General features: G+C 36.0%; 3 protein-coding genes across 3 annotated transcripts; 2 read left to right on the top strand and 1 right to left on the bottom strand.

Moving 5' to 3' along the window:
- The first annotated feature begins 545 nt into the window (after nucleotides 1–545).
- Nucleotides 546–2,129, top strand: LOC125221322 (pectinesterase-like). The gene is made up of 2 exons (XM_048123444.1): nucleotides 546–1,359; nucleotides 1,447–2,129. The coding sequence occupies exons 1-2, from the start codon at nucleotides 546–548 to the stop codon at nucleotides 2,127–2,129; spliced, it is 1,497 nt and encodes a 498-aa protein (XP_047979401.1).
- A 1,151-nt stretch (nucleotides 2,130–3,280) lies between these two features.
- Nucleotides 3,281–4,052, top strand: LOC125185293. The gene has a single exon (XM_048081809.1). The coding sequence runs from the start codon at nucleotides 3,378–3,380 to the stop codon at nucleotides 3,810–3,812; it is 435 nt and encodes a 144-aa protein (XP_047937766.1). The 5' UTR covers nucleotides 3,281–3,377; the 3' UTR covers nucleotides 3,813–4,052.
- A 1,151-nt stretch (nucleotides 4,053–5,203) lies between these two features.
- Nucleotides 5,204–10,719, bottom strand: LOC125185206. Its single transcript, XM_048081706.1, has 7 exons — nucleotides 10,321–10,719; nucleotides 8,735–9,535; nucleotides 7,879–8,231; nucleotides 7,012–7,223; nucleotides 6,176–6,432; nucleotides 5,908–6,086; nucleotides 5,204–5,815 (listed from the first exon to the last, which is right to left on the bottom strand). The coding sequence occupies exons 1-7, from the start codon at nucleotides 10,532–10,534 to the stop codon at nucleotides 5,732–5,734; spliced, it is 2,100 nt and encodes a 699-aa protein (XP_047937663.1). The 5' UTR covers nucleotides 10,535–10,719; the 3' UTR covers nucleotides 5,204–5,731.
- Nucleotides 10,720–12,891: the final 2,172 nt, after the last annotated feature.

Genomic DNA, 12,891 nt, shown 5'->3' with positions numbered 1-12,891 from the left:
TGTATTCATTAGATTTTATTGCATATGGTATTTGAGTGTTGGGAAAATAAAGAAATTTAATATTCTTCAAATACTTACCCATTATTTATAAAAACGTATGGTGAAGAATGTGATAAATTCAACTTTTTAGTTTTGATTTATCTATAATTACGTAGCTTTATGAAAGAATGAATATCTTTCCTAAATGTGCAATCTTCCTAAATAGTTATAAAATGGTAAATATGTAATGTATAAACTATTGTGAATGTAAAATATCTAAAATGTCCAATTTTGTATATACAATTTTTGTTAATTTATCACTACTCTATGACATATATAGAGTATTCGTAAATCCTAATTACTATTAATTGAATTCGGCTTCACAAGATTCTGCTCTATTCAACACCTTCTTCAATAATATACCCGATTAAGAAAATTAGACATAATCCATTGAAGATTCTCACCACAATTTTGAATAAAAAAACAAGAAAGCATCTATATAAAGCAAAACGTTTTCACAGTCTGTCATAGCCAATTTCATTGAAGAAACAAAAATATTAGCATCCATGGCCTCTCTCGTAGCCTTAATCATTTTCATAGCTATTGTCATATCGCAAGCTGTTGCAACAACTGATGATAACATCTTGCAGATAGACGATTCAAATGAAAGTCAAGGCAAGAACATGACAGAGTTAACAATGCAACAAATTTCATTAGCAATCCCATATTTCAGTGACAACGGAGAAATCAGAAGTATGATCAACAACACTACTGCAGACAACACACTGGCCTTATCCGCACTGAGATGTTGCCAAGAGCTGCTCCCCCTCGCAATGGACAACCTCAACAAATCCCTCTCGACCGATGTAGCCAATGACGGACTGATGTCCTTGATATGCTCTGCAGGCACCAATCTGGAGACATGCGTAGAAGGATTTGAGGATCAACCCCATGCGATGTTCGAATCTGTATACAACAAACTCAAGTATCCCATCGATCTCAACAGAGGAACGACCAAAATCATGGCAAGGGCAGACAGTAAACCTGATCTTTTGAAAAAAGATTCCGAGTATCCGGATTGGGTGTCTGATAGGGACAGGAATCTCCTGGAGGAGGATTCGAAGATCAGTGCTAATGTTGTGGTGGCCAAAGATGGATTGGGGAAGTATAAGACAATATCGGATGCGGTGAAGGGTGCACCAAGTTATAGCAAGACGAGGTATGTGATATATGTGAAGAGCGGGGTTTATAATGAAAATGTGAACATTGGATCAGATAAATGGAATTTGATGATGTTTGGGGATGGGATGGACAAAACCATTGTCACCGGCAACAAGAGCCATGGAAGTGGATTCCAGACTAGGGAAACCGCCACCTTTGGTAACTTTTTTTACCTTATTCTTTCTTTCTCCAATTTATTTACTCCATATAGTAAATGTGATTTCTAAAACCCTAATATTTTGACAGCCGTACTAGGAGAGGGATTCATGGCTCGTGACATAAAATTCGTAAACACGGCCGGAGCCAAGAACGAACAAGCAGTGGCCCTTCTCTCCGACTCAGACCGCTCTGTGTTCTACCGGTGCAGCATGGAGGGCTACCAAGACACCCTCTGCCCTGACTCCAACCGCCAGTTCTACCGCGAGTGCAAAATCTACGGAACTATCGACTTCATCTTTGGCAACGCGGCGGTGGTGATACAAAAGAGCAGCATCTTTGTGAGAAAGCCAATCCCGGGGCAAGATAATGCGATCACAGCGAGTGGCAAAACCGATGCGCAATGCCGGACAGGGATCGTGGTGCAAAGCAGCACGGTGCTAGCAGCGGAGGACTTGACGGGCGTGAAAACCTTCCTGGGGCGGCCGTGGAAGGCGTATGCGACGCAGGTGTTCCTGCAGAATAACTTGAATGATTTGATCGAGCCGAGGGGGTGGAGGCCCTTCAACCCTAATCAGCCCACGCCGGACACGGTTTTCTTAGCGGAGTATGGAAACAAAGGGAATAGCGCCAACACTGCGGGTCGGGTCAACTGGAAAGGAGTGAGGGTTAGTCTTAGCTTGGCGGAGGCGGGGGGCTTCACGGTCGCCTCTTTTATACAAGGGAATGAGTGGCTGCCTGCAACACAAGTCCCCTTTGATTTCGGTCTTTGATTCACTTCTCACTTCTATATATAATGTGCTATATATTTAGTATAGTACATCATATTCATGATTGTTATCTTTCTTCAATTTTAATTTATTTTATAATGATTATTTGTTAATTATAATTCTCTCTAATTATAAATTACTTATAGCATAGCAAGGGACCTAAGGGTATGCGACTTCTTTTAATTAATCAACAATTAGTAAACATAAATATTAGTATAAGAGTAGTTAGAGATCAATATATTGAAGTTATAATTTAATTGATGATTCCAAAGCAATTACCATACACTAGGAAAAAAATAATACTAACAACACCTTTTTTAATACAGCTTGTGTTTTTAAATATATCCCCAATGCTTTTGAAGCATCCTCATTTTTTATGTTCCAACTAAAATCATTACGATCTGCAGATAGAATTGTCCAAAAAAGTTAAGATAATATGCCATCAATACAAGGATGGTTTATTTTGCGTTCTAAATTATTATTATTTTTTTTAAAAAAATTAACACGAGTAATTGTGTCTTTATCTTTTATATTCTTAAGTTTTTTAGAGTGATAATCTGTTGTTCTAGCAAAATAGTGAAAAATATAGATATTTATTTCCCCTCCAAAATTCATAATCCATCACCAACTAGTTTTTCCAACAATTTCGTATCTTTAAAGAAATAGAGTTGGTATAAATGCATGCAACAGAATCACTAAGCATATGGGCTGACGTAAACAATAGTACTAGTATTATTAAAATTTTAAATCATGTGTTAGATTCGAATTACTATTCAAATTTATTCCTGGATTTCAATTAATTAATCAAAGACTTTCAACCATGCATTCTACAATTTTGATGTTTTTAACAAAACATTGCACTAATGATACCATCTTCAATTTGTTAAAATTAAAACCCCATTTTTTCTCATCATCAGAGAGTTGACATATAAATATAACTACTAACCGAGTCAAATGCCACGTACTGAAATGTGGACAATAACATTCCACAAAACAGAGCAAAAGTTTAGTAAAATACTAGTAACATCTAAATCCAATCAACCTAAACTTCATATACACACATGTAGACATAGAGTTTAATAGGTCCAAACCCAATAATGCCCCTCTAAATTGGATACAAGTTAACAAGTTAGTGCAACAAAAGTTGAGAGGCCGTTGAACTAAACCTTTCACACATATTCAACCACCATACCTTCCACCCCAACCACCACCTCACTCCCTCTTTATTACAAACCCCCCAAAAACAAACTCATGGCCTCCACAGACTTCACTTTCCCCGCCACCGCCGATTCCTCCCCCGACTCCCCGCCTCTGTGGCGTCGCTCCGCCACCGCCCCTCGCCTTGAGGGGGGCGAAGAAGAGGGGTTCAACTTGCCGTCGTTTCAAGCGTTCAGATTTTCAAAAGGCTCTAAGGAGAGAGATGAAGAAGAAGATGGAGAAGAGAAGATGGACATGTTGTGGGAGGATTTGAATGAAGACCGCTTTGTGAAAAATGGGCAGAATTCGGATACTTCGCCGCCTAGGAGAGAAGTGAGGGTGAGCTGCGTCAGAGGTTTGAGGTTGTCCAAAGCAAATGGGCACATAATCTCTGGGAAGAAAACAAGTATTCTTGTATTCATCAAAGCTTTGAAGAAGGTGTTTCTCATGCATAATTCGCAACGTGGGATCAACAAGAAGCTATCTTAGTAATTTAATCAATCTTTTTTTATGATATTAATTGTTCTTGCTTGGTTTGATCTTGATTTAGAGACTTTATTTATTCTTTTGGTTTTGTTGTTGGAAGAGGGAAAGAAGAAAATGATTAAAAAGAATTTTATTTTTATTATTTCCATTTCTCTTTTTGTATTTTATTGTATTTTTATCTAGTGTATAATATGATTAATTTTATTTTAAAGATAAATAGCCAATCCTACTATTTTGTTGGGATGATAGATTTGCATAAGATCTTGTGATTTGGGTATTAATTAATCAACATCAATTATGTGGGATGAAATTGATAAAAAAAAAAAAATCGATGCTTGAAATTAGAGTACGAAAATCATTAATCTGACGTGGCTTAAGCTTACGTGGTGGTATTATAGATATTCAATTGTATACCTTACTCTTATCAATGCATGCATGTCAAATTTATGACGACCCTACTTAGTTTTTAGCTACTACAGTAAAAAAAAATTTTTGGAAGATATGCTACTATTAGTTTGGGATCTCAGGCAATAATTAAGCAAAATCGATAATTTAGGGTGGAATTGACAGGGAAAAGAAAAAAGAAAGAAAGAAGCAATTTGAAATATATGTTACCCATTATTCATGGCAAAAAAGACAGCAGGCCATGCATGTTGTGTATGGAGACAAGGTATGTAATTCCATAGGCTAAGTGCATGACGTTGTGAATATTCTATTTATATGTTGTATTTCAATGTGTTTAGATAAAGAGACATATCAAATATTGAATGAATGTTAGGTGAATAGTTCATTTCATGGGATGGTTCTATTTGCCTGTGACTATCTTGATTGCAAGATAAAGATGCCACCTTTTCCAGTAGCTGTCACCTATCAATTAACTATGTTTAATTAAAAGCTGTAATACACTTACACAAGGAGTTGTTCGTCTTTTGCAAATCATTATTATTTGGAGGATATTAACGAGAGTGGTTGGTTAGTAACAAGATGAAGTCTTCTTTTTTTTCATTAAATTGGAAAAAAAACATTATGTTTGTCCTTGTAAACGTGAGAAAAAGTCCAAATAAATTTGTTGGAATCATAATTCATACATATGCAGAAAATTGATTGTTGCAACACCTCACATACATATTACGAATCTACGATGGCACCAAAAATGCATTTCAGCATTAAAAAAGGAAAGAAAAAGAGGGATAACCATATAAACCAATTCACTATACATGATAATTTAGAATAATTTTTTAAAAAAAAACACCAACCTACGATTGATAATATTTTACCTCAACTCTAAAACTATTTGGTTCTAAAAGAAGAGGTGTGATTACTCTCCATATTCCAATATCTGAAAGTCTGAAACAAACGTACATATGAAGTAAAACAAAATCTGAAAGACAAGAAACAGCAACAATATACATTCCACGTGTATTGACTTAGTGGTAGAAAAACCAAATTGGAGGTTCGAGTCCACAATAATATCATTAGAAACAATTTACATTCAACAAGCAAAAGAAAATCTTGGAATGACCTCCAAAATTTTATCAAGTTAATGATGACAAGAATACATGGTATAGACACTGTAAGGTGCTAGCATAATGAATATGGTTGCAAAAGATATTGGTCGGGTTAAATTTGTGGGCATTATACAATCGATATATCTCATCAATGGACTCGAACTGAGGCTCTAGAACAAGATGTCTATGTTTTATGTAGTTCTTTCTTTTGAGCAAGTCAAAGAGTTAGCAAGAGCTAACCTTCTCCTCGCGTGTATCGTATTGTATTGGTGGAAGCAATGCGCCTTCACCATTCGACGTAGTAAGTTGCAAATATATATGCCGCAAGAGATCGTATCCACCACTCCAACATTGACACATAGATCACAAGAATGAACCTGTTTCCTTGATGCTAGATGAGGCGTGATGGAAAACTTAAACCATTTCGTGTTGTGGGACATTCCTCTTCTCCTCGGATCTGTGATGGTACAGCTTAGCAATCTTTCGCCTCTCGCAGTCCTGAAATGTGGATATTGAGTTCAACAATCAAAACATTAGGAACTGTGATGCTTGAATATATTATCTAAGTCAGGGTTAAACTACAACGATACCTTGAACATGTGGAGGTGAAAAGATTTCTCTGGATTACTCCTTCTCAGTTTGTGATATGTGTAGGCAAAACTCAGCTGGTCACGGGGAGTAAATCGTTCAACCTCGTTAAACCAAAGGCAGGAAAACAAGTTTGACATTGGTGTGTGAGCCCTAACAATGAAAGAACCTTCAGGTACATCTGCCGTACAATTAAAGTGTCATATACAGGAAAGAATATAACAGCCGGATGGAAAGGATTTTTTAAAGATGAAGTTGTCAAAATCATACTGCTTGGCAGAAGTTTGCCAGGATCTGATGCATTGAATCTTCTCATTCCATCTGCTTGATAGAATGCAAACTGTTCATCTATAATGCTATGGTTATACTTGTTGAGCCTCTTATTTTGGGCCACCTCTTCCCACAAGCAATGGCGATCATAGTGATTCGAAATAGCATATTCGTGTCCTTTCCTCCACAAGAAATATTCCAAAATAAGCATTGGATCAAGTTGGAGACGAAGTTTGCTGTCCAACCAAATTGAATACCTGAAATGAAATGGTAGACGGAAATTTTGATAATAAGGTGCTGCGAAATGTGTTGTAAATCATACAAGTATATCATACTGCTATGAGAAGAGTCCTAGCTGAAGTCCTACAAAATCATTTTCCTAAGTTCCCTGCATTTCTGAAGGGGCTTTTAGGACTACATCAGCATCTTTCACCAAAAAATATTTAGGAATGGAACTATGTGACAATAAATTTCATTGGGAATTCAGATCGTGAATGAGAAAGTACAGTTTTAAAGTGTGTGATGTTAATCCATTGCTCTAAAGGTAAAAATATTAAACCACAGTTTACGATTTTCTTCTTGACAGAAATGATGGTGTATATCTAAAATACATGCTTAACATTATTCAACATTTAGGTGCTGGCTAAAATTTCCAGTATAAATAACACCAAAGCTCACTCAGGCCCCAGACACAAGTGTATTTATGTGATAAACTGAAAATGTACAGCCAAAGAAGACATTTTCTAAAAATTTAGCAAAAGACCAAAAATATAATGCAAGCAAAATAAGATTAAAGATGCAATGCATCTTGAAATTGTTCTAGCTATTCTTTGTACCTGGCCGAAGTAAAAAGTCGGTGAGGCAAAAATTTTGGTATCTTCCCTACTCTCCTCATATCAGTGTAAGGAAGATTCTTTACCACCACAATCTTCCACAGCCCAACGAAGCCCATTGTATCAGGCATTTGACCTTCAGACGAAAGAGTTTGTAAAGTCACTTCATCAACGAACATGACGAAGCATACGTTTTTCCTTGACATACGAGAGACCTGTTGTTTAACAAAAGTGAGTACATCTTTGGGTAGAAACGTGTGAGATGTCTCAAATCCAGTTATAGTTCCATCATTAATCTCTACCACTTCTCAAGACGGATGACATGTGAGTTGCACAGATATCAGTAACCTCTTACGATCATAAACCCCAACAAAAATACCTCTAACTTCAAGAAAGCCATTGAATCAGACACTAATGCAGGGTGTACAAAAGTGAATAATGTCAGCTTCAATTAAGACAATAACAAAATACAGAAAGATACCCTGTATGCATCAAGGTACATAGCAGCGAAAGGAAAATGAGCTAAGAATTCCAAATAGATGAATAAGGACCTCCCAAAAGTAGACAAAATCGATGAATAAGGCTCACTTATTTAGTGGTGATCCTGATTATTTTCAAGTGTAAGGGAGAATTGTCTTTCGATTTATTGAATGATGAGACCTCTTGCTTAACAACTTTTTTAATATAGGAAAATACTAAATCTAATCAAAATCCAGTTCTCATACTCCACAAAACTGAAAAACCATTTACAACTCTAAATTACCTATACTTCTAATAAACTTAAGTATCTCATTGGGTTTATCAGGTATGTGTGACAGAAATGAGGTTAAGTACAACTAATAGGCAGAAAAAGGGTCCATAGAATCTTACGGCTTTGCCAATTGGTGATCTCAAGCGATCAGAATTGCCAAAAATGCAAGACATAACAGCAATGTGGCAACTGCTAATGTATTTTGCATCATCTTCAGCTAAGTCAAACCCTGTACTTGATGACCCTTTAGGACCTTTCACAAAGCCACAGTTAATCTTCTGATCATGGGCAATAAAAGATTCTTCCCTTTCTTCGAGACTCTGATGTCCAGCAAATCTAGGTTCCCATTGTTCATCTTCAGTGGGCTTCTCTTCCCTTTCTGTATATTGTAAGGAAAATCTTGCAAATTTTCGACTTTCTATAGGCTCCACAATCAATGCAGAGGCATCCAGAAATTTCATCTCACAAGAACCTAAAATTGTATAGCATCAGCATTTGATCCAGAATCCCAGACAAGGAACAGACATAACATGAGTTCTATTTGTTTTAAAAGGGTCACTATTTCCCTTTTACTTTTTTTTAATTAAAAAGGAAATGTCAGCATTTTGCAAATGACCAATACTTGCCTGGAGAACACTGAACAAATACTAAGTGAAAGGCTTTATACGAGTATTGCTGTAATGGAAGTCACCCCCTCAGTTGTATCAGTATATGAATGATGCAGGCTACTTTAAGTTGGAAGTTACCAACAAAACTCAACGATGCAACCATAGAATTAAATAAGAACCAGACTTTCCACATAACTAGTTGCATCAATTAAAACACATATCAATTGATATGAATAGGAGACACAGATGTTCATTGTCAAACTAAGTAGCAGAATAGCTCATTGTCTCGTTCTTGTAATGAAAAGCTTGACAATCACTGGAGTAATAGGACTTCCAAGAAAAAGTAATTAATAAGTAGACAAATTACCAGAAAATTTTCGACGCTTAGACTTCTTTTTTGAACCCGAGCGCTTTTCAGGAACAACCCTCTTAACAGGCTGACCTTCAGCAGAACTGGCCTGCTCAGAAATCAGGTTAACTTTATCAAGGTGGGAGTCTGAAAGAGACTCCTTCTCATATAAATCAGCAGAAGCTTCATCAAGCTCCTCAATATGCTGCTTACTTTGGCTAGTGTCATGCACAAGAGAGGCTTCCCTATTGTTGTTATAGGATATAGTAGCACTAGAGTGTTCCATGTCATCATTTACAGTATCATCACTTTCTTCCATTTGATCGTCCTGTAAGTCAATACCATCATCATATTCATCCACCTCATCTAGTGCTCTGTGTTCCCTCCCATCAGTATCATGTGACTGCTGGTTTCTGTGATCATCTGACTCCATGGACTTCTCAGTGCTCTTTAAAGAAGCCTCGTATTCAGCCTCATACATTTTCAATTCATTCCGCCCGGCTTCATTGTATAAGCCATTCCTATGGTGATCCGAGTTGCCATGCGACCGGTCATTAGAAGTTACTTTATTACTCTCTTTAACTGGCACATGAACCTTATCCACAGAACCATCCAGAGCTCGCTCCTGTTCCTCCTCGGTATAGTCTTCATCTCTTCTTCTATCATCCCTATCCCAGTACCGTGAATCCCGGCCATGAGCAGCAGACCCATGGCCAAATTTAAGCTCCCTGGGTCTCTGTATTCGTGTCACATCCATGAGAAAATCTGTATCATTGCTCGTGTACTCATCTTCAGTCTGGTGTCTATTGTTTTCCACACCTAACATGGAAATAATGAGTGAATAGCAAATCTCAAGCTTTTGCCTAGAAAGTTGCACTAGATAGAAGTTGAAACAATGCATATTTAATCTAGTTTTTAACAAGAGAATTTAGGGTACATCCATTTCTACATGCAGTTGGATGAAACTACCCAAGTACCGGCAAGTCAAAAAAGCTCTGATTAACCAACATATCAGCACATAGAGCCGATGATTTGTAGTAATTTGGTAAATTTTACAATTTGGATTGAATGTCGGAAATAAATGTTCAATTTCAGATCCAACGTCAATTATCACATATACGAGGCCTCAGTCAATAACTCAATATCTACATCCCTAGGATATTATAATTGAGGCAAGGATCTGGCAAGATTAATTCGATTTATATCTTAATAACGAATCTCATAGCACCTTCCTAACTGTACTTGCAGAGTTCTGCAGATCTAACAACTAAATGGAAGTTTTACAAACCTCTAATGTTGATCAAAGTTGACATATTAAAACTTCAATAACACAAATATGAGCAAAATCATTTGCAATTCACCATGCTAGGGTCCATGCACAAATTTTTCCCACTAAAAATCATCATCCAAGTTCAAAGATCCCAGCAATCAAACACTCAACACAAGTGCTAATCACTGAAGTCTCGAGCTCCAATTCACTATACCAAAACAATTATTCAATCGCAAAAATTTTGAGCTAGAAAAGCTCACAAAAACTGAGAAATTAAACGCTTTAACACCAAACCCCTAAACCCCCAACAGAACAAAATCAATTATTCACAGACCTTTAATCTGCAGTGCGAAGTAGAAAAAAGCGGAGATCGACAGAATGAGAGCGAATATCAGAATGCAGAATCCGATAGCGATCTTATACGACGGCGGCGGCTTGGATCGCCGGTGGTGGAACTGCCTGGAGGCGCCGCGGAAACTGAGCGGTAAGTGATCCGTGACGACGCCGTTTCGGGAGCCATTGCCGCCGGATTGCCTGAACTGAGGCATCCGCGCATTATTGGACGTAGATACACAATGCGCGTACGTATATACCCAGCCCCGGTGGGGGCACGGTTGGAAATATGAAGGGTGTAACTGAAATTACTGAGCAGCTGGTGAGGACAATCGGAGGAATTTGATTAAGCTCACCGGAGAGGAATTGATTTCGCACAGGGGCAGCGGTGGGAGTGTGAAGAAAGGAATGGGGTGGATTTTAAATTTTTAATTATACTTTGATTTTATTTATTGCGTTGCTGCCAGAATTGCCCCTAGATTTACAATTTTAAATTTGTTTTATTTTGTTTTTGGGAATTATCATTTCACCTGATATTTGAACTTTATCATTTGAATTTTACATCCTTTATGTTTTTTAGGTTTCTCAAATTCACTGCATTTCAATTAATTTAATTGTTCAAACATTATCCCAGACAATTTTAGATCCAAAGTCCAAATTTGACGAGGATCATATCACTCAGCCTAATAATATGACAACAAGGATCATATTTAAAAATACATCACTCAAATAATATGATCCTCGTTGTCATATTTAAGAACTAAGTACTATCATGTTTGAAACAAAGCCATGACCATCACTCAAATAATATTCATATTCATATTCATATTCATATCAATCATTGTCATATATATTGGGTTCAATTCATATAACATATTGTCCGTACTGATATTACAATTACGATTATGACCATATCACTAACACATTATTAGTGTCAATATAATTTTCATGCAAATTTATTCCAGCACATGAACATTAATCCCTCAAACTCCTTTGCACAATCAGTGTGTATTTTTAACACTTCTTCTTTCTCTTGCAGCATTTCCGGCAACCTCGACGGCACTCTCTTCTGCTCTCCGACTTGTTCCGACATTTCTTTCTGCATTTTTTAACGCAATCTGCAACACATGTATGAAATTATTATTATTTTTTACATTAAATCGATAAATATAGTAGCACTCCTATCAATTAAAAGGGGACAAATTTCATTAGTTACCACGTCGTTCTGAATCTATATCATCTATATCTTTGCTGATATTACTGATCTTGATCGAACCCCCATTTGCATCCTCCTAAAAACATTAAATAGATTTTGATTTGAATAAAATAGATGCATTTAAACCAAATATTTAAAGATGATTTGTTACTTGAGAAAGAGAATTCGAAGATCCACTGATGGTTGATTCTGCCTCTACGAATTCCTGAAAAAAGAATTGAAAAACATTAATATTAGTAGAGTATGCTCTTGTAATGAGCTAGACTCTATTTGGAATTTATTTTTTCAACATTTTTTGTCATTTTTCAATTGAAAATTGAACCTTGTGACATTGGAGTAAGGTATTTCTTGCCCATTTTTACCTGTATGAGTAGAATGGAGATCAGCAAAATCAAGAGGAACTTCTTCATCTCAGAAACTAAAGTTTTATGTCTTGAGCTGTTTGGTTGTGAAGAATATATACCTATTTATTTATAGACATCATGTTCTGTTATTTTAATCCATTTTTTCGGGTCACATGTTATGATCCTAAACAAAATTCGAAAATCATACTATACGTGTTACCAAAAGTACCAAATTACCAATTAAAATAAGATGGAGAGTCCCTTGTGTTTATTCTTCAATTTTTTAGGTTTTGGACTGGTCTAATTATATGCAGTTCCAATGACTAAATAATTATGAAATGCCCCCCTTAAAATAAAAACAAAACAGTGTTTCATAACATAAGCAGAATATTCAATTACTGAAGTTCGGTATATAGTCCTTATATTATTAAGAATACATGTGTTTTTCTTTTGTATTCTACATTTTGCAACCAAGGAATTGGTCTGGAGATAATATATAAATATAATTATCTTACCATCTGTTCTTTTTCTTCGTTTTTGTATAACTGTTTATTGAGATCTATGACACCTTTTCTTTCTCTCTTTGGATATTAGGTCTACAACTTTACTGAGATTATATTTCTCTTTCAAAATTTTTAGTATAATTGGACTTCTCTTTTCAAGATTCCAAGTATAAGTCATTTCATATACATTAATGCAGTATTGCTTAAAATTTGTTCATATTAATTTCGTAATCTAGCTATCTTTCTGCCTTTATTGCATTTTCATTTTAATTCTTCTTTCTAATTTCTTACATTTTTCAAAAAATTGAAGGGATAATATTTTCTAATTCCATATTTTTTCCAAAAATTGAAGGGATAATATAGTCAATTAAATCACTGACTTTAATCAAATTTGTCTCACTTTGATGAAGTTCGAAAGTAGAATATTAAATCACGAAATTCTAGTTTTTCTCAATTGTCACATGTGTACAAAATAACGACATGTTTGGCGATGCTCAAAACGTGGTTGT

This window comes from Salvia hispanica, chromosome 4 (assembly GCF_023119035.1).
Source record: "Salvia hispanica cultivar TCC Black 2014 chromosome 4, UniMelb_Shisp_WGS_1.0, whole genome shotgun sequence".
Taxonomy (NCBI): domain Eukaryota; kingdom Viridiplantae; phylum Streptophyta; class Magnoliopsida; order Lamiales; family Lamiaceae; genus Salvia; species Salvia hispanica.
This window is presented reverse-complemented; position numbering and strand designations above follow the sequence as displayed.